The following is a 21,543-nucleotide window of genomic DNA, read 5'->3' on the forward strand; positions in this document are numbered from 1 at the left end:
TCAACAAGCCACGTGATAAGATGTGCAGATTGACGGTCTCAGAAGTGTAGGCAACTGAGATTCATCCTCCTCCACCCAGGATTGAGGTGAGTCACTACACCACCACGAGGACTTAGAGCACATTGGGATTTGGGTATTCCAAATTGGGGAGAAAAAAAAAAATACAATGTTGCCAACAAGTTGCTAGTTAAGGACGTGTTGTCAAGCATGTAAACTTATGCTTGTGGAAGTTGAAGTCCTTATTTAGCAACTTGTTAGCAAGATACATTTTTTAAAAACACATGAGCACAACTGTTGGTAATTTATGTTGTAAAACCAAACTATGACATAAATTACACAAATTCTCTCTATATTTTGAAGCTTTAGTGGACATATTATTATTTATTAAGACCATATTAAGACTTAAAGTTGTGTCCCCAAGTTATGTGTCAACTCTGTTGCCATCATAACTCCCCCTTATTAAAATATTGTAGAATTCCATAAATAAAATGTTCTGTCGTAATGACACCATCCTCCTCTTAGGATGCAAACTCTACAGATCTCCTCTTCATTCATTGTTTTTAGCAATTTATCTTATCATTTTTTAGGTTTGTTAGTAGGGGACATCTTTGACATCCCTGTTACCATGATGATCCCTGGAACAGAAACCAACTGAGAATTAAAAAGATGGATATTTGCATATACAGTGCATCCGGAAACTACTCACAGCGCTTCACTTTTTCCACATTTTGTTATGTTACAGCCTTATTCCAAAATGGATTAAATTCATTATTTTCCTCAATTCTACAAGCATAACCCCATAATGACAACGTGAAAGAACTTTGTTTGAAATCTTTGCAAATGTATTACTGGGTAGTATATTTGATTTCATTTCAATATATAATTATATATAATATATTTGTATATTTTACAAATACATTTTTTATTTCTCATGCTTTATAGGATTTTAGACATGGTAGAGTGAAAAGACTCTTATTTTCGTTTTCCAAAATGGTCCTGTTTGATTACGTCATTAATGATGCGCCGCCGAAAGGCAGACTCAGCTGTTTTTGACAGTTACAAAACGTTAAAAAGTGGTCTCAGGGTAGTAAGTATGCTCTGCTATTATGTCATTGCCCCTCTTATTTTCTGTTTTGTTTTTTTGTTTTTAACAGCGCGGGGTCTCTTATGTACTGAAGCAATTTAAATTGAATTAACCTAAATATATTTAAAAAGTAAGCCATATCAAAACAAGCCTCCTCGTAGTTTTAGCTTGTCAAGTTAATAGTCGCGTTAACAAAACAGCAGCTGTTACTCAGTGAGCTCTTTAGGTAGAGACAGAGATGAGGGGTACATTTACACTGAGTACTAATTAGACAAGAATCCGTTAGATATTTTTCATCAGTAATTGTAGGCTAATAACAACAAAATAAACAAAAATAATAAAAATATATTTATCATTTTTATTGTTGATGTTATGATAGAAAGTGGTGGTCTTCAACAGTGGGTCTGCCAATTATTAATTTTTTACCCCAAATTAATTTTGGTGTATTTTATATATGTAACAGTTAGGTCCACACGTTTTTTTGTTTGTGTATCGCCATTGCATAATTGGTGTCAGAACTCCTGGTTGGATTTTGCATGTTTTGATTTGCACTCTTTGTCTTAAAAAAGTCTTAAAACTGCTTTAAAACAAGATTTAAAACAGCGCATCGCTTAAACCGTATAAATGTGATCATTTATTTTTTATTTTCTCAGATCTGTTGTCATTTCACAAGTGAAAAGGCTACTTGGATTCTAACGAGTAGGAAACACTTCTGTTGTAAAGATGGAGTTTGTTAAAGAAGAGAGTGAAGACATGAGTGATCCAGAAGCATGCAGAGTGAAAAATGAAGACACTGAGGAACAAAGAGGTTGGTGTCCGTTCTTCATTAATAACTGCAGAACTGAACAAAGATTCAGGCAGTTCATCAGAATTAACACTTATCTTAAAAACTTTGAATAATATAATTAAGGCAATAAAAAATGCAACATTATGTATTATGTTGTGTTATTATGTTATGTATTACTTTGTTACACAAGAGTTAGATCTGGTCCTCGAATGTGGTTGGACAAGAGGCATTCCAAGAGTGCTGATATAGGAATCCAACAGCACTGGGACATTTTTACTGTTTGTTTCACTCCACATGCGTGTGACATTCCAAATCAGAATGAGAGCAGTACAGAGAGCTACCCAGATAGCACACGTATGTCTCCGAGGTGTCTTTTTTAAAATCTTTTCATCCGAGACATACTTATTGACATATGTCTTATAGATGTGTTGCAGATGAGCAGACAATGTTAAAAGTACATATTCCAGATGTAAACACACATCAAACAGACATACAGGTATGGATAATTTATGTGTGCTATCAAAGTTGAGGTAGTGAAATTGATTCATCCCTGTGAAATGACACATTTAAAGCCAGGAAATGGCAACAAATGAACATCTGTACGTGTTATGAGGGAATTGTCCTCGACAGAGTTTCTTCGTTGTCAGTCAGTGAGTGGATTTACTCAAAGTCAGACTTTGTCTCTCATGCTGCCTTCAAGTATGGTAAATATGAGTTTCCTACTTTGAAGTTGCATATGAATGCCCTCTCAAGTTTAAATTGTGACAGGGAAACTCTATAATTTTCAAAATTCATACGTGAGTTCTGAGTTGGGAGGAGAAATAAACGTTAAATATGGTGGAGGAGAGTTCGGTTTCTATTGTGAATAATGGTTTCATTTATTGTTCTTAATGCAGCTGCCTTGTTATCACTTGCTGTTTCAGCCATAAACATAGCATGTATCTGACCAAAACTCCATTATCTTAAGCAAGCTGCCTGACACACATTACGGTTTTAAAATAAGAGTTCCTCAAGACATATGCATCAGTAAACCTGGCAGCTTACTTCAGAAGTGGGAAGTAGGATCTTTCTGACAGCACGTGAAGGCAGCATCTCTCCGTGATCACCATCTCCTGTCTTTAAATGTGTAATTTCACAGGGATGAATACATTTCACCACCTTTACCCTGATAGCACACTGTAGGTCTATTTGATGTGAACAAAATGACTAATGAGCCAGAACTTTTGAATCTACAGCGTGCAACATCTGGCACCTCTGGTGTTGTTCGATTCATGAAGAAATGATTCTGATTAACCCTTATGCACTGTTCATCATTAAATCACATTCTAAACAATAAATGTACAATTCTTTGAATTGTTTTAAAAGAAATGTAGCAACTCTAAATTCAATATTGGAAAAGCACTTAAGTGTGTCCATTAAAAAGAAAAAAAATCAGATGAAATTACAAGTATAAACACTAGATGGCTGCAGAGAGCTACTTATTCATCCCTGGTTGAAGAGATGATTATTTCTAGATTTTGTCACAAGTTCTGCATTTAGATATATATTAAAACATTATCAGACTACTTTTGTCAAAGTTTAGCATTTTGTTTGATTTGTTTGATGTTATTTTTGTCCGTTTTTGCATTCCTGAAATGAGTAGATTAAGATGAATGTGTGTGTGTGTGTGTGTGTGTGTGTGTGTGTGTGTGTGTGTGTGTGTGTGTGTGTGTGTGAGTGTGTTCAGCATTGAAGATGTGTTATAGTCTCACCAATTCATTTTTGTGTGTGTGTGAGTGTGTTCAGCATTGAAGATGTGTTATAGTCTCACCAATTCATTTTTGTGTGTGTGTGTGTGTGTGTGTGTGTTTTTGTTTGTTTGTGTGTGTGTGTTTGTTTGTTGACAAATAAAACAAATCTGTTTTATAGTCTGACCAGTTCAGTTTTGTTTGTGTTTTGCACTCTTGATGTTTGGATGTCTCACCCCTTCATGTCTGTCGTGTTTTTATTTTATTTTATTTTATATAATACATAATGAAAAGTAAATCTAATGTTTCCCATTCATTTCCTCTGGTGGTCACTTGTGACTTTTTTTCTATCACTTAGACTGATAACTCTTCTTTTTGTGTTCAGATATCAAATGGATGAAATGTCACCAAACCTTGTACCTGTCAGATTAAGGAAACTAGTTTTTTTGAAGAGAAAAAAAAATAGCTTTCTGTCAAAAATGACGGAACAGTGCATGAGGGTTAAGTGAATGCTGTAGTCAGAGCGGTTACTTACTCTGATGCGCAAGTTATGAATGTGAATGAACAGATGTAGTTAAAGATACACATGAGTTCATGTAATAAGTGGAATTTGATCAAATAATAAATTAATAATGTTATAAGATTTGTTGTTTGTTTTGATTTTTTGTTTTATATATAGTTAGGATCAATTATTGGATTACATTTATGATTCAAAAAGTATGCAAACTTGCCTTTTACACATTAGCATAGTCTTAGGCAAACTATATTTCTTATGATTTTGCGTATGCCCACCTAAAATAAGTGATGATATGTATTGCCGCCAGAACAACGAGTATGCTTTTAACACAGAACTTTTTCAATCTAATAACATGATACTGCAGCTCAGTTGTGTGAATTGTGTGTGTGTGTGTGTGTTTTATTATTTTAAAAAGTGTTCAGAGATTCTCTCTAAATGTGCACGGAGCAGCGGGATGTGGGAGCACGACTGATGGCACAGTCAAGACAGACACTCCGGTCTAAGCTGATCCACCTATCAGAACGTTAATTTCAGACGCGATTGGATATTTGCTAACCAATCCTATTTTCCGTTTCAGTAAAGGGTGGGACATTTCCGGTGTTTAATGCTGATGCACAAGCATCCCTAGAGTAACCATAATTTGTGCTGTAAATTTATTTCCCTGTTAAATGTAATATATATATTTGTATTGATATATTCACAGTATGTCTACCTCTTCAGACATTACTACACCAATGCTTTTACAAGACACTGGATTAAATGTATTTCTGATTTGTTATATCTGCTTTGCAGAAACCTGCGTAGGGCAGTAAATACAATCAGAATTTCTTATTTCCAAATAATGTTTCCTCAGAAGTACTAAAAGATTTGTTACTTGAATCATTAAGAGGAATCAGAACTGGAATCTGTAAATTCCTAATGGTTCCCATCACTAATTAAAGTAATATCACACTTGCAATTGTGCCGTTTTGTCCGTATATTGACGGAGTGATTACCTGCAATCCCGTGCTGATATACGGGAACAACAGCACTCTCGCTAGTGTAATATTTCTTTGCTAGGGTTTTTCACACTGCGTTTAACTCTGGGTTATAGTCTTTTTTTAAACCCTTGCAAAGCAATGTTTCACACTTCTAATTTTAAATTTTAAAAAGAGATGATTTGCTTGGTGACATATCCATTTAAAGGTTGCATGTCCGTTGTGAGCTGTTTTTGTTCAATAGTTGTAATGGAGACCGCAAATAAGAATGTTAGCCCGTGGTTTACAAATGTACAGTGTGATACCTCTGAACATGAATACTAGGGCTAAAACGATAAGTCGACATTATCGACAACGTCGCTGATAAAAAATTATTGACATATTTTAGTTGTCGAATAGTCGTTTGATCTCATTGGACATAGCATGAAGAAATGCATTTTCGATCAGTTCAGCTGCCTGCCGCCTTTTCCCCATTGAAAATACGGAACCCGCAGCTACCGAGGAACCATGTAAAACCTCCTTTTGTTATGACTGCAAAGGAGAGGATTCACACTGAAATAATAAACCGGATAATAAACTGCTGCTTTCTTTAAACATGAAGAAAAGAGTGTAAAGATGCCAAACAAAAACGTAGAAATAATCTATATTAGATTATATAAAACACTGATTGAATGTTCCACAGAGATCAGACAAAGTTAGCAAACATTAACTGCACTGAAGTTGATGCAATTCATTCATTTTTATTTCCATAACGGCATGCTTTCGGTGCTCGACCTTCCCCATAAGCGCTATCTTTGAAGCAGCCACAGGACGTCTCATGCAGGAAAACGACTTGATTGGACCTTGGACTGATAGAATTTAGGCAATTGAATTAATTCATTATCGAAGCTACATATGTTTTTGGAAGTGAGATTCTCGTCTGTTGCAAGCGTTTGCCACAACTTTAGATAATAGTATGACGGCTTCCGACGTATTTATTCATAATAAATCATGTGACGAAAGAAGAAATCGGTGGTACACAGCTCTATTAAGAAGAGAGAGTTTGTTTTTTGTAAGTTAAAGATGGATCGAAATCAAAGTAACAAAAAGTAGAGAGAGGGGTAGTCTTATCCCATTAAGCACTGCAACAGTTTTTTGGCTTGTTTTCCAATATAAATATCTAAAAATTCCTATAAAGGAAGGTTCATTTGAGGAGCTATACTGCAGAAGATAGTCACATTTGTTTTTAGAGAAAGTTGAATGATGTGTATTGTCTTGCTGCACTGGCAGAAGTATAAACAAAGGAAAATACACTTATATTCTCTGAAAACATGTCTAACATGTCTATACTGTATGTTCTTTTTCGAGTAAATGTATCTTGTTTTAAAGATTTTTAGATATTTGTAATGGAAAACAAGACACAAACACTCGATAAGAATAGGATTTGTTTTTGCATTACATTTTTCACTGAGTTAAATTTAAAGTATTATTTCCTGTAATAATAAGGTAATTTAGAGGTATTTTTAAAAGAAACTTCAATCCACTTTTTGTATTTTTTGTAAGAACATTTTTAAAACAACCTTTCAACTTGAAACACAAGCTGAATTGTTGGTTAAGAACTAATGATAAATCGGTGAAGAATCGCTGATTAATCGGTCTAATAATCGTTAGATTAGTCAATAATCCAAATAATTGTTAGTTGCAGCCCTAATGAATACCCGAATCCTCAAAGATCACATTTGTACCTCTTACGTTGATTTTTGACTGTGTGGTCATTTTCACAGGCCTAGAAGTGAAAGTGGAAAATGAAGAACTGAAGGAAGTGGAGGAGAAACGTCATGATCTAGAACCTCTTAATGTCACAACTGAGGAAAAATCTTCAAGTTTACCACAGACTGAAAATAGTTTGTCTCAAGAAACAACTCGTAGAACAGAAGCCGAAAATCCTTTCACGTGCCGTCAGTGTGGAAAGTGTTTTACACATAAAGGAAACCTTAACAATCACCTAAGAATTCACACTGGAGAGAAGCCTTTCACATGCCCGCAGTGTGGAAAAAGTTTCACAAGTCAAGGACACCTTAAAGATCACATCAAAATTCACACTGGTGAGAGACCTTTCACGTGCCCTCAGTGTGGCAAGAGTTTCACACGTAAAGGAAACCTCAGGGATCACATCAGAATTCACACTGGAGAAAAGCCATTCACGTGCCCTCAGTGTGGAAAGAGTTTTACATGTAAAGGACAGCTTAAGAGTCATATAGGTATTCACTATGAAGAAAGCTCTTTCACGTGCCATCAGTGTGAGAAGAGTTTTAAAGTAGAAAGATACTTTAAGAATCACATGAGAATTCACTCTGAAGAGAGCTGTTTCACATGTCCTCACTGTGGGAAGAGTTTCCCGTTTAAAGGACAATTCGAGGATCACGTAAGAATTCACACTGGAGAGAGGCCTTTCACATGCTCTCAGTGTGGAAAGAGTTTCACACAAGTACAAAGTCTCAGAATTCATCTGCAGTTTCACTCTGGAGAAAGACGATTTAATTGTGAGCAGTGCGGACAAAGATTTGTTTCGGCATCAAACCTTAGAAGACACGAGAAAACGCACACAAACAAGAGGCCCTACGTGTGTTCTGTTTGTGGGAAGAGTTTTGTGTTTCTCGACTACTTTAAAGAGCACCAGGTAATACATACAGGTGTTAGAGCTCATGTGTGCTCGGAGTGTGGAAAAGCATTTGCTAGAGCCAGAGAGTTGAGACGGCACAGAAGAATCCATTCTAGGGAAAAACCTTGCAAATGTTCACATAGTGGAAAAAGTTTCACTGCATCTAAAAGTCTGTAAGTACACGAAAGTGTGCATACTGGCACTGGCCTGAAAGATTCAGCGAATCAAGTTATTTAAAAGCTCATTTTAAAAGCGCTGTCCACAAAGAGTGCTCAAAATGAGTTCATCAAGACTAAATGACCATATCCATGCTAAACCATTTTAGTTTGAAATTGCATTCATTTAGCTGCAATGACATTTTCTTTCACAGAAAATGGAGACTTTCGAGATTTGAAAAATGATGACGTTAAGTTTTCAATTCAAAGCAGATTAGTGGCCTTTGATGGAAATACATTCGGAGAAGGTCAAAGTAATTTTTCAGACAAGTGTTTCTGAAATGCCACAATTTTTCTTGGAATGCATTTATGATATGTTTGAGTAGCAATGGTACTAACTGTGCATAGAGACATTTGTGAAACTATGGGAGCATTAGTCTATTACATCTATTCATATCCGTAACAGTTTAAGTTGTGTGCAAATCATTGTTGTGATGCATGGAGATCTAAAAACACTTGAGAATGAAGTAGCAGAACATTGGAAGCTTAACCAACAAGAGTCAACAACTCATACTGTGTGAATGATATTATGCCATTTAGATTTTGTAATAAAGAAAAAAAAACATATTGGTTGCTCCAGAATTTCAAATGTGTAGTTTGTGTCTAGCTTTGCCACGTGCAAGTTTATTTATAGGATGTTGTTTATTTGTTGTTCTAACTTGGGGTGGGCCATACCAGAAACGATTACCCTATAGAAATTTGTCAAACTTTTATAGTTTGGTTTTTCTGTCATGTGCAAATGCCACCACCTGGTAGGGAACATATGAAGCCAATTTAGGGACTTTATTTTGAATCTGAAAAGTATATGAACATACATGAAAGTGCGCTATTTAAAGTTACAATTTACTGCTACAAATCTTTCTCAGTTTCACATTTTCACATCCAATTTCCATAGCCTATATTACATTTTTTTCAATCCAATTATTTTTATTTAGGCTATTTATGTATTTAATCTCTATCTATTTACTTCAAGTTAAATATTGTAATTTGATTCATTTCTGAGCTGGCGTATAACTCGTAATTGAATAATGTTTTGGAATAGAGAAAATGAATAAAATTATCTTTGAATGAATGGGAAATTCAGTTTGAATTCAGCTCTGAAGCTACATGATTTCCATGATAGTGGGCAAGGGCATTTAGTTGCCTTGAACACTGCAGCATGAAGCATTTACATGTTTCCATTGATCAGGGGGTCTTAATTTATAGGGTTTAATTGATCATTATTCTATTACCATGCAGAGGTAGGTCTGTGCTATACGCTTTCAAACTACACTTTCTATTTATCTGGAGAGATTTGTATTGTATTACTATGTTATTATTTCTCTCTCTCTCTCTCTCTCTCTCTCTCTCTCTCTCTCTCATATATACACACACACATATATATATATATATATATATATATATATATATATATATATATTTGTCTATTTAGTAATACAGTTAAGTTTAGAAAGTCCAGGATGTTTTGGGCTGGTACATTATTAAAACTGGTGCAAAATTGTGACCCCCACTCTGGTTATGAATGGGGGAAACCGGAGGTTGTTTTCACAATTTATTCAAAATTGTTACAACACAAAGTTACAACTTTCCCCGATCTAACATTAATGACAAAATACAACAAATTTTGACGGACATATATATATACTGTATCCAATGTAATATTGTGATTTTACACACAGTTAAAGTAAAGGGTCTTTTATTTTGTCAATGGCTTGATACGACGTCATCAGTGCTGCGCCGCGGCTCATTTGAGGAAATGCTTGTATTGCCACCATAGCTGCAGTTTTAATGTATATAACACGAATTAAAGAAATAAGAGGATGTTTTTGAAGTTTTACGGATGTGCTCCAACAATATCCAGGTATATCCGTGCGAAATGGACGTTAATGATGATCGAACGTGTGTGTTATTTTACTGCGCGTAAAGCTCATCTTCACATGAAGAACAGACATGGATTTTGCCTTGCCTTTTTTTCCAAGCCATTCAGGTATGTTGTGGCATGTACTGTTTTTTTTTTTAAACTTGTTTTAATCTGTTGTGTGCAATTCGACAAAAATGTCAACCACACCATGTAAAAACTAAGATTTACGCAAACGAACAGTCTACCTTTTGATTGTTTTTATTTAGACAAATATATCCACTGTATTATGATGCTTTAAATAATTTATGTTCAAATAACCTTTATTTTCAGAAAAATAAGGACACGTTTGAGGAATATGTAGCACTTTTGTAATTTTTTATTATTATTATTTTAAGAGCTTCAATTATGATGTCAATGTGTTTCAGTGCTGTGTCACATCCGTAACGTTTTAGAGGTCAAGTTTAAATCACTCAAACAGTATTGTGTTGAGGACACGCAACAGGAACGAGCAAACTGACAATGGCAAGTGACAAGCCTTACACTGTAACAGTGCGATCAGACCAGAGGCGGCGAGAGCATCAAATCGACCGGAAGTCATTCATTTTCTATGACAGTCAGCATCTCTCGGCGGCGAGACTTGGGCGGTGTGTAAAGGAAAGTTCAAGTGTAGCCAACATTATGATAATGAGCTTTGAGCGTTTCGGCGGCAACCTATTGGAGTATAGAAGTACTCCACTCTAGCGAAGTCTAGAGAACACCACCATGTAAACTTTGGTTCCCACCAAACATTAGTTCCGAAGACAAAATGGAAGAGAAACTGATTATTGCCGTGGCGGGTTTTCCCGTAATATTTGATCTGTCCCTGTTTGCTTACAGGGATATAAATATAAAATAAAAAAAACGATGTGTGGACAAAGGTGTCTGAAGTTGTTGGTGTGCCAGGGGAGTTGATGAAGTGGATATTATGGTTTATATAATATTATATAATAATATATAAAAATATTTCATGAGGATATTCGCTACTTGTGATATGTCGTCAAAAGGATACCGATCGGCATGTCTGGATGTTTTGTGGCCCCTTTAAATATAGTTCACAAAACCAAGCATTCTCAACGAACTTTGCCGCCTATTTCAATTGTGTCAGAGCGTCCACGAATTTTCGATAGCGTTGTTGGCAGGGCAGCCAGAGCGAATTTTGACGCTCTCGCCGCCTCTGGTCTGAACGCACGGTAAGTTGATAAGCTAATGTATACGTTTGCAATGTTTTTATGTTTAAAATTATAAACCAGCTCAGTTGGATTTGTTATTACTCTGTCAATGTTAGCTACATGCAATGCTGGCTTCGAAGGCTGCTGCGTGCCGTTTGCCCGCTGACTTGCTTCAAATCTGGCAACCCGTGGTGGCGAAATACTATTGGGAAATGGGCAGTGGGCGGGATCATAGAGGCCAAAACAGAAATTCCGCCCCGAACAGACATTTCAAAGTACGATATACTGGCTGTAGCATTGTTTTCTGAGAAGCCAGTATTTCAACTTATGTTTCCTAAATCTCTGATAACATATTATAATAATTGTATGCTTTAGTAGAGTAAATGTATTACATTGCTCCTTTAAGTATGATGAACAAATGTTCTCCATTATTTTCTATTAATAAGCCTATATACCCTTAATAATACATTACAGTACTTCATTTAAAAATAATATTGATATCAGTGGGAGAACCACAACCACCACACATTTGTTTACCATGAAGATTCTAATAAATCGCTACTTATTGCTTTGACCTGTGGAATGTTTCAAGCTTACTGCATATGATTTAACAATGTTTGGGAAGAGATCAATTTGACTGCAATTTGAAATGTAATATGAAAAACATTTATCATCTAAAGCCATCATAACGCTGCAAAGGTGGCACAGAAGCTACATCTGAAGTGCCATTTAGGTGTATTGTTAGTAAAATACGATTTTAATGCTTTGTTCTGCCTTCTTCGCAGTCACTCTTCGATCAGGAGATGAATTCACCATTGGGAATAAATACACGGACACAGAATGTCACAAGCAGTTCTTCGATTTATTAAAAGCAAGCAAGGGGTTTACAAATGCATCCGGAAAGTATTCACAGTGCTTCACTTTTTCCACATTTTGTTATGTTACAGCCTTATTCCAAAATTGATTAATTTAATTATTTTCCTCGAAATTCTACAAACAATACACCATATTGCTAACTTGAAAGAAATTTGTTTAATTTCTCTAAATCCTCCATATATGGGGTTGTTTCCTCTCGCTTACAGAAGAGCATTCTTATCAAGTACATTTTTTGCTCAAGACCGTGCCGAAAACATAAAAAGCAGATTCTGCTTTTCTCACATTGCCCACTTTTGTCTGGAAGAGTCAAGTTTCTCAGATGTCTATTAAAAAAATCACTTCCTGTTTACCTTATATTCTATCTTTTACTCATTACCATCATATTCCTCCCAGTGTGTCCCGTAACCATTTCTATCAGCATCTTCAAGGTTTATCAGAGTGTAATTAGCATTCAAAGGGTTATCAATGGTCCTATTGACCAATGCTTAGCACATGTAATCACACAACAAATCAGTAATGCTATAACAATTACTTCCTATAGGTACTAAAGCATTCAAAAAGAAATAAAAAATTCAACCATTTAACCATATCAATACGTCATTAACATCATCTACAGTTTCTCTCGCTGTCAAGTCCGCTGCTATCTTCGTCATGTTTTTCAGGCCCATTTCTATGGCATGTCCATCTTCATCGTTTTCTGGAATGAAAGTACAGCAACTCGTTCCCACGATAATACATACTCCTCCACTGGCAGTTGATTTACTAGACAAGGACAAGTCTATTTTGTAGAGCTGTTAATCTTAGGCCCTTTAGTTCTTGGCATACTGCATCAAACGTTGTTATGTCGAATTCATGAATAATATCAGTTCATATCTAGTCATTTCAACTTCTTTCTGTATTACTGCAACACCCACTTGTGGGAACAGTGCTCCAAAGAATTTCTCTGTTCCTGTCCATAATCTGTGTTCTCTTGGTGTGGTATTAGGTTTACTTAGACTACTTCATCTTCTGTTTGTTGTTTTCTCAATAGCTAATTCTACCATGGCACATCTACCTATCCACAATTCCGGCAGAGCAGTGTACCTTTATCGCTGGTGTAAATGCACTATGCAGCATATAACAACTACCTTTCTTTCCCGTCTTTTTGGCCGTAACGTTAGCTAGTTTCCACCACAAATTGGTGGAATCAACATCATCTATCCATGTCTTCGTCCTTTCTAAATCTCAAGATCCCAGTTAGGCACTGGTGCTGCGTGATCAGCTCCTCCAGTACTTTCACTATTCACTTTCAAAATATTCAGGCTCTACCCAGGTTCAGGATTCACCTGGCTTGCGTGTATCCATTGTGGTTGCAGATCTGTCAGTTATCTGGTTACCACCAGAACCGTTGTTGGACCCAGATACTTGTGCTCACTGAGCTTTGTTGGTTTCAAACCCTTTACTAGGACCTGCTGGTTTGGAACAAATGGGTGAGTGGGCTTTTCTGTGGGCATAAGGAGAGAAAGAGAAACATCACTATTTATGCTATTCAATGTTTTGACAAGGGAATCCAGGTAATCAACTACTACCACCTTCAAATCACCTGTGGACAAAGAGCAAGCACGGCCTTTGACCCAAGGGGTTGGGAAAGGCTTACCCATTAGTATTTCAAATAGAGGCTGTCTTGTTGTAGTTTTGTGCACACACTAAGCACGCATATACAATTAAAGACACTGTTTTTCTCACATTTGCAATGCAATACAATTCATTGATCATCTGTATCACCTTTTCTTTTGAAATATGTGATATGCTTTGGATAAAAGCGTCTGCCAAATGCATAAATGTAAATGTAATAATAATTTAATACATTAATGGGAAAATGAGCCAAATATCGTCTTCGCATCAGCTATTGGCGATCACTCTAACCATCGTCAATCTCCGAGATCATCATCTATCAGCACAACTCTAATGTGCATTTCTGTCTATAAATTAACAAAATGTTCAGACAGCCTCCTTACTAGTTTTTCAGACACATTTCAGTCCAATTACTTATTTGCTTTTCCTGCTGGACTGCATATGTTTTTCTGGATATCTAAGATATAACATTGGATTATTCAAACAAGCAAGCTCAAAACAAGTTAAAAAAAGTTACATTTCTTTATCATATATAGAATCTCAGCTTTCTAATGATACCTAGATTGAGCTTCTAGTCCACTCAGAGGCCTAGATATTCGATGAAACAATGGTGCAAGAAATTTAAATTGGACTGAATTTCTATGGACAGGCATATCTGTGAGGGCTAAAATGCATCATAGCGCCACCTACAGTTCAGATCTGTATTTTGGGATTGAAGGTGATTGAGGACAAATTATTTTCACTAGTAGCTGCCATCTTGTGGAATTACATTAGACTTTTTGCAGGGAGATAGGTTGAACAGAACCGGAAATACGTCATTACCAAGGACAAAAATAATGTTCATCATAAGATTGTAAACATATAAAGTGTTATTTATTAATAACTGGGGTCTTTTTTTTATTATTTGGGGGGCCAGTTTCTTTTAATTAGTCTACAGTATGTTTGAATGGTGAGCTTTTAAATTTGAGTGTGAAAAATTGCAGGTGGCAGCCCAAAAATGCAGCAGAGTTTAAGGGGTTAAGGAATATGTTGCTCTTTGCTTCTTTTTGAATTTTTCTTAAAATACTACAAGCTTATTCGTGCATGACATCAGAAAAACATCTTTGTGGGGTTTGGATCTAGAGTAATCAGATTAGATTATTTAAAAAGTGTAATCTACTATAAATTGTTACTGTTGATGTTAATAATGTTACTGATTACAATGTTGTTGTGTAATTTGTAATCCGTACCAGACTACATTTTAAAAGTAATCTACTGCAGGCACTGTGCTCAATATAGCCACAACAAACCACCATAAAGAATGATAAAGTAAAAATAAGGAGTAACTGTAAGCATTAAGCATGATTTTGTTCTCTTGCATTTTAACAGTTAATATAATATAACATATTTTTATAGTTAACTTAATATTTGTATATTAAGTTCATATAAAAAATATCATATAAAAAAAGTATACATATGTTTATTTTTCAGGTCTTGTAGTTATTGATGCCACACAGCAAATCATACCACAACATCTTCAGTGAAGCCACTCTCACAGCAATTCACCAATAAATGATGGAAATAGTCTCCTCATCCTACTGTAAAAGAGAAGAGGCTTATTGGATTTAAAAAGCAAGAAACACTCTTGAGTTAACAACACCTTATATGTGCCTGTTGAAGAGGACAGTGAAGACATGAGTGAATCAGAACTGTTCAAAATAAAAGATGAAGATACTGAGGAACAAAGAGGTTGGTGGCTGTTCTTTAAGAAAAACAGACAACATGAGGTTATTGGTGAAGTATTGATTTAATGACTGCTGAGGAATATTAAGCTTATAAAGCTTCTTGCAGTTTACCAGATTTGGTGGCTCTGTTTATAAAATCATAAGAGCTGTGAAATAATATAGTTAAACAATATAGCACTATTACAACAGAAGTGTTGGGTATAATCTGTACTGAAATCAAATGATTTTTTCACTGAAAAACTTGTTGGTTTTAAGTTTATTCAATTCTGGACATTGGTCCCACGTGATGAAAACGGGTTTCCGTAATCTAAAATTAAACTGTAGGCTCTACTCAAATACTTTGTAGTAAAGATCTAAATTAATCCAGTTAAGTTTACTTAAATTTGATCTGTCCAAATAACCCAATGAACATTGTAGCTTTAATATTAAATATTCATGTAAATCAACACAATTGGATTAAGTAAACCTAGATGGATTGTACACATTCAAATTAAGTTGAGAGCAAATGCTAAATAATTGTGTTGCATTAGAACATTTTAATTAAAGGGATCACAAAATGCTTGTTTAAAAAATAAAATAGATTTATTATGTTCCCTGAGGTCCACTGATAATGTTAGTACAGCTAAAAATTTAGTAATGTATGATTTTCCTCCCTGTCTCTGGCACTCTGTCTGAAACACTCATTTTTTGCATTAGCGCCTCCTTAAAACTTCAACATAAATGCCACTGTTATGATTGGCTAACAGCGTGCAGCTCCTCAAAATCAGCCATATTTGAAACCCAATTGGAAGAGAATGAACAATCTCAACAACATTATAAAACTACATTTCAGGGTTTACAGGTGACGCATACACAACACATTTCATCTGAATATATTAAACTGTTAATCTCAAGCACAAGTGTTAACATTCAGCACCGTAAACTATCAAACAATCATGAAATATTGTCCAATTAATAGTTGCTTTGCAAAGCTTGAATCATATTATGACAATCAATCCACGCTGACATGAGCTGAAATATGATGACGACATCCATATGATGCACAAACATAGTCCAAAGCACGGTGTGAGCTAGATGCTAACACATACAGCATTACATCACCGGTAAGGTATCAAAGACGTCCATCTAGTGCATGTTTTCATACACCAACAATTAAAAATAGCACAGATGGGCATAAAAAGAGTTGTACGGTGACATTGTGTCTTTTAAAAGCGGCCCTAGATATGTATCAAGCAGTCAAAGATGTCTGCTTAGTTCATGAATTTATACAAAAATAGTCCAGATGGGTCCCCTTTGGTGTTCAGGAATAGTGAGGCCACAGAAGGTCCTTCTCTCTCTCTCTCTCGGAGGTCGAACTGAAGCACCAGTGGGTGGGGCCAAGGCGGTCATGAATTAGTGTACCCCAAGTGACATAGTGTAGTCACAGAAGTAGAGAATGAGGCATTTTTATAAAATATCAAGGAAAATGTTATTCCTCATGACATGACCCCTGTGAGTTAATTAAGCAATCCCTAAAAATCGATTTGAGTGAACACCATCCGTTAGAAGGCTAAATCCACTTTATCATTGACATTTTATAGCAATGTGATCATATCACTTTTTGATGACTGTGTGGAATTTGACCTGGACTGTACACAATATAATAATGTTCTTGCTTGAATGTAAATGTTTTAAGTTGTAATAGTTAGTGTATTCAATAGAGCTGCTTTAAGGTAACAAGTATTACATGGGTTACACATTTCTAAAACATGAATTGTGTTCATATGAATGTCTGTGACATCTGAAGGGACAAAAACAATGAACCAGGAGGAGAAATAGACTTTATTGAGTGACAAACAAAAATAAACATTTCTGTGAAAAGTGTTTTAGAATGTAACTTGAAAATAAAGGAATTTATAATGTGTTTACTGTCCATGAAGTAACCAGTAAAGTCATTTTATTAACATTTTAGACATGCAATTTGTAGTGGATTACTATTCAGCCATTAAATTGTAGTCCCCTTTGTTTTCATTCAGTTCACATCTTTCCATTTTGAATTCTTTTTTACTTTTATTTAATTTCATTTTAGACCCAATGGAAGTGCAAGAGGAAAGTCAATTACTGAATGAAGTGGAGGAGAAGCAGCAGTATCAGGAACCTCATAATGCTAGAACTGGAGAATCAAAAAATTCCTTCACGTGCCCTCAATGTGGAAAGAGTTTCACACGTAAAGGAAACCTGAAAAGTCACTATATAATTCACACTGGAGAGAGGCCTTTCACATGCCATCAGTGTGGAAAGACCTTCACACGAGAAGGACACCTTAATAGACACACAAGAATTCACTCTGGAGAAAGGCCTTACATATGCGCTCAGTGTGGAAAGAGTTTCACACGTGAAGGATACTATAAGGATCACATGAGAATTCACACTGGAGAGAGCCGTTTCACATGCCCACAGTGTGAAAAAAGCTTTACATGTAAAGAACATCTAAATGATCACATAAGAATCCACACTGGAGAGAAGCCTTTCACATGCCCGCAGTGTAAAAAGAGCTTTGCACGTAAAGGACACCTTAAGTATCACATGAAAATTCACGCTGGAGAGAAACCGTTCACATGCCCTCAGTGTGGAAAGAGTTTCACACATAAAGGATACTATAAGTATCACTTAAGAATTCACACTGGGGAAAAACCGTACCAGTGCTCCCATTGTGGAAAGGGTTTCACTGTGTATGGAAACCTGAAAACCCATGAGAGAGTGCATACTGGAGAAAAGCCATATCCATGTCCTGCATGTGGGAAGAGTTTCAGCGAATCAAGTTATCTAAAGACACATTTAAGAAATCATTGCCCACAAAGAGAGGTTGCAATAAGTAAAGTTCATCTTAGTGAACAGTGCAAAGTTCAGATAAACCCGGATATGGAATTATTCCCAAGCGAGTAATTTCATTTAAAGGTGACTTAATCGAATCCCTCGTCTAATGACCCAACAACTGAAAAAGCACTTCCGTTGAGTTTGAAAAAAAATGGTTCCGTCACTCTTGTGATTTGTCAAGTGACCAATGAGCTTTTACTCCCACTTCTTCTCTCAACTCTGTACTTGGAAATCTTGTGACAGACCGACGACTGAAGAGAGCAAGGTTTGACACCCTAAGCCAAAATTGAGATGTTTGTGGCCGGCTAGCGGACGCCATCTTAAGAGGGAAAGTTTTCAAAATGCTTTAACCTTGAGGTGTGAAGTTTGTACTTGTTTGACAAAGGAAATTATGGGAGGCCAAAGTTTTCCATCAGAAATGTTACTTTTTAGTAAGGTTTTTGTTGTAGTGCTTGTCTTTTATGTTAGAGTATCAGTTGCACTAAATTATTGTACATGGGGGCTTTTACCATACAAGGGGAGTATTTGTCTATTTTCAATTTTGTCATTCATAGCTGTGACACAAACGAAAACATTTAAAGGAATAATTTAAAACTGGAGAACAATCCTTGCAGTGTGGGTAATAATAATATATCTATTGAAATAAAGTAATTTTGGTTACTCCAGAATTTCTACTGTGCAATTTGTTTACCAGAATCAGCCATCCTTTGGGGTGTGCAGGCTTTGCATGTTTTGAACTATTTAGGTGACAAGGTTCATGAATGTGTGTTCCAAGGAGTAAAGCCAAATGCTACAACTGTGGGGGGTGCCAAGGGCAACATTTTAGGGTATCCAAGGGGTTATTATATGCTGAAACTCTGTGAAAAGTGAAGAGGCTGATGCAGATCAGATTATTATAGGCCAGAATCAGAGCAAAGAGAACAAGAATACACTGATAATAGATAATGGGTTGGAGTGGCCACACTTATTAAGGGGTGTGTGGGATATAGGGTTATACTAGTGAACAAAGAGCATAAGTCAATAGATATTGAAGTATGGGCTGAGGCACAAATGTTAAGAAAGGTTCATTTTTATAATCCATGCAAATAGGGATGCACTTGACACAGTTCGGGGAGGCAGTAATTCTAGAATGATGTGGTGTGGGGATTTTAATGCACATAGCACGTTATGGGGAAGCACAAGCACGGATCATAATGGAAGCACAGGGGAGGAAGTAATGGATATTAAGGGATTATTGTGCTTGAACGATGGTAGAGAACAATAATTGATGTTTCAAGGGGTTGTTGTTCTGCCATTGATTCAACACTGGCTACAGAAAATCTGGCAGGATTAAGTGAATGGAATGTGTTGGAACAAACAATGGGAAGTGATCACTTCCCAATATGTTGTAAAATAGGAATAGACGTAACACAGATATTAGAGAGTAGAAATCCTTGATGGAAATTGAATACAGCAGATTAGGAAAGGTTTAAAGAAATATGTGATGAGAGAATGAATGGTTTAAATGCTTCAATTGAAGAAATGGAGGTTGAAGAACTCAATAGTAGGTTTAGTGAAATCCTGTATAGAACAGAAGAAGAAATAGGAAAAAGTAAAGGTTTTGGGGAAAATAAAACCGTTCCATGGTGGACAGAAGAATGTAGGCAAGCAATCACAGAAAGAAGAAAGCATGTAGAAAAGTTAGCATGTTATTCTTATTTACAGACTCGTAGCAATTCTGTACCTATAGGGGAAGTCCAAACTGATCTCATGAAAAGTCGTGCATTATTTACAAGTTGGCTATTTCGTATGGTCTTGCACAATGTTGTTGCATAAAGTCGTACGACTTCATCACGTGCAAATTCCCAGATGTCACATGCGGAAGTAAGCGCGAGTTCCGCGCACGGGCGTTAAGAACATACTTATTAATATTATGCCCTTACCCAAACCCCTTATCTAAACTTAACCCATCAGTAGAGTGTGTAAATATGATAGAAAGCTGTTGTGTGTCACAGAAGCAAGGAATTGTCACGTATTAGAGGGAAACGATGTCCAGCGACGTCATTGGCTGTACTGAAAGTCATAGGAATTCAAATGAGCACAGTCGCACGAAATTATACGAATTAGCCAAATTAAGAAAAGTCTTATGAATACTATCGATTTCGCCGTGAGAGTGTGTTGTGAAGTCATAGACATTAGTGAAGTATCGCATCTGTGGTAACACATTTTTCGAACTAATTCCAAGGTAATACTGTATAATGCATGGTATAATGTTATACATTTTCACTAAATAATAAAAAAATTGCAAATATAAAAAAGTTTGCTAGATTTATGCTGCTAAATATGGTAGAAACACGTCATCACAGAATGTTAAAGGGTCCAGTAGAGCCATTTGTTCCATTTAAAAATGTTATCCCCTTCCCTCACAAACTTCACTCCTTCTCATGGACTCGGTTGTACGTCAATGCTTACGTTATAGACGGAGTGAAAATGTGTAAAAACAGTTTTGCGAAGTGTTCTGCCCGTTTCTATTCAAATGGGCTTTTATCGATAAAAATGGTGTGTGTGATGACATCATGCCTAAAAAAACACTTTGTTGCATAAGTTTTGGTTTATCGTAAAATAAATCTGCCCTTATGACAGTTTTGGTAAATGGGGAGATTATTGAGACAATTGATTGAAATTAGTCAGTTTATCATTTTAATTTCACAAATAAAAGCAATCAGAAGAGGAGGAATTGCTCTTCTGATAGGATTGTAATATTGGTGCTAATGTTGGGCATATCGCAGGTTGGCACCGGTTCTGACCCGAAAGCGAATCGTCATGGTCCTGTTCAAGCTGGCAACCTGCCGGTAAAAGTAGTGGAGTAAACTTTCTGTCTCAGTATAAGAACCATCAATCGATGTGTATATGATGTGTGCACAGATATTAAAGAAACATTGATGCAGTGTACTATCAGGGTTTACATATATGATACATTCCTGATATTCAATATTTTGAACAATAATCTAATCTAAAGCATCGCCATCACAACCGCATTATGTCCCGCATATTTCCCCAGCAACTTTTAACGACCAACTGATCTTGATTATCATTTAAATGGATTTAAGCTTCATAATGCAATTTATATTTTCTGAAGAAGCAGTAAATGCGATCTGAGGTAAAGAGTGTTAGATTTAAAATATTTAAACGTTTTAAAATGTTCAAAAGCTGGTTTTCTGAAAGTGAACTCGGCATTGGACAAACAGTTCTGATAGTTTATAGTCTAGAATATTCTGAGAACGTCATTCAGCCGACTTTATTCATCTACAGAACAGGGTAAAGCTAATTTAAGTTTGTGTAAATAAAAGGGATATATATGTAAAAAATTTAAAACAAATTTCACTTGGTAATTTATTTAATATAATACAAGGAATTTTGGCAATATTTTTTCAATAGTAAGCTAAACAATACTTTAATAGAATTGGGCAAGAAGTG

General features: G+C 35.9%; 2 protein-coding genes across 2 annotated transcripts; both read left to right on the top strand.

The window, feature by feature from the left end:
- The first annotated feature begins 1,032 nt into the window (after positions 1-1,032).
- LOC127649556 (gastrula zinc finger protein XlCGF8.2DB-like) lies at positions 1,033-8,471 on the top strand. The gene is made up of 3 exons (XM_052134712.1): positions 1,033-1,087; positions 1,738-1,892; positions 6,856-8,471. The coding sequence occupies exons 2-3, from the start codon at positions 1,808-1,810 to the stop codon at positions 7,908-7,910; spliced, it is 1,140 nt and encodes a 379-aa protein (XP_051990672.1). The 5' UTR covers positions 1,033-1,087; positions 1,738-1,807; the 3' UTR covers positions 7,911-8,471.
- A 1,225-nt stretch (positions 8,472-9,696) lies between these two features.
- Positions 9,697-18,718, top strand: LOC127649269 (gastrula zinc finger protein XlCGF8.2DB-like). Its single transcript, XM_052134303.1, has 3 exons — positions 9,697-9,935; positions 14,978-15,235; positions 17,300-18,718. Exons 2-3 carry the CDS (start codon positions 15,181-15,183, stop codon positions 18,154-18,156), a joined length of 912 nt encoding a protein of 303 aa, XP_051990263.1. The 5' UTR covers positions 9,697-9,935; positions 14,978-15,180; the 3' UTR covers positions 18,157-18,718.
- The last annotated feature ends 2,825 nt before the right edge of the window (positions 18,719-21,543 follow it).

The sequence above is a fragment of the Xyrauchen texanus genome, chromosome 9 (assembly GCF_025860055.1).
Source record: "Xyrauchen texanus isolate HMW12.3.18 chromosome 9, RBS_HiC_50CHRs, whole genome shotgun sequence".
NCBI lineage: Eukaryota > Metazoa > Chordata > Actinopteri > Cypriniformes > Catostomidae > Xyrauchen > Xyrauchen texanus.

Excerpts from the sequence above, each read along its gene's own strand:
- LOC127649556 (XM_052134712.1), top strand. The coding sequence starts at position 1,808 with ATGGAGTTTGTTAAAGAAGAGAGTGAAGACATGAGTGATCCAGAAGCA. Across the intron at positions 1,893-6,855 it reads AGACACTGAGGAACAAAGAG|GCCTAGAAGTGAAAGTGGAA; the intron begins GTTGGTGTCCGT and ends TCATTTTCACAG.
- LOC127649269 (XM_052134303.1), top strand. The coding sequence starts at position 15,181 with ATGAGTGAATCAGAACTGTTCAAAATAAAAGATGAAGATACTGAGGAA. Across the intron at positions 15,236-17,299 it reads AGATACTGAGGAACAAAGAG|ACCCAATGGAAGTGCAAGAG; the intron begins GTTGGTGGCTGT and ends ATTTCATTTTAG.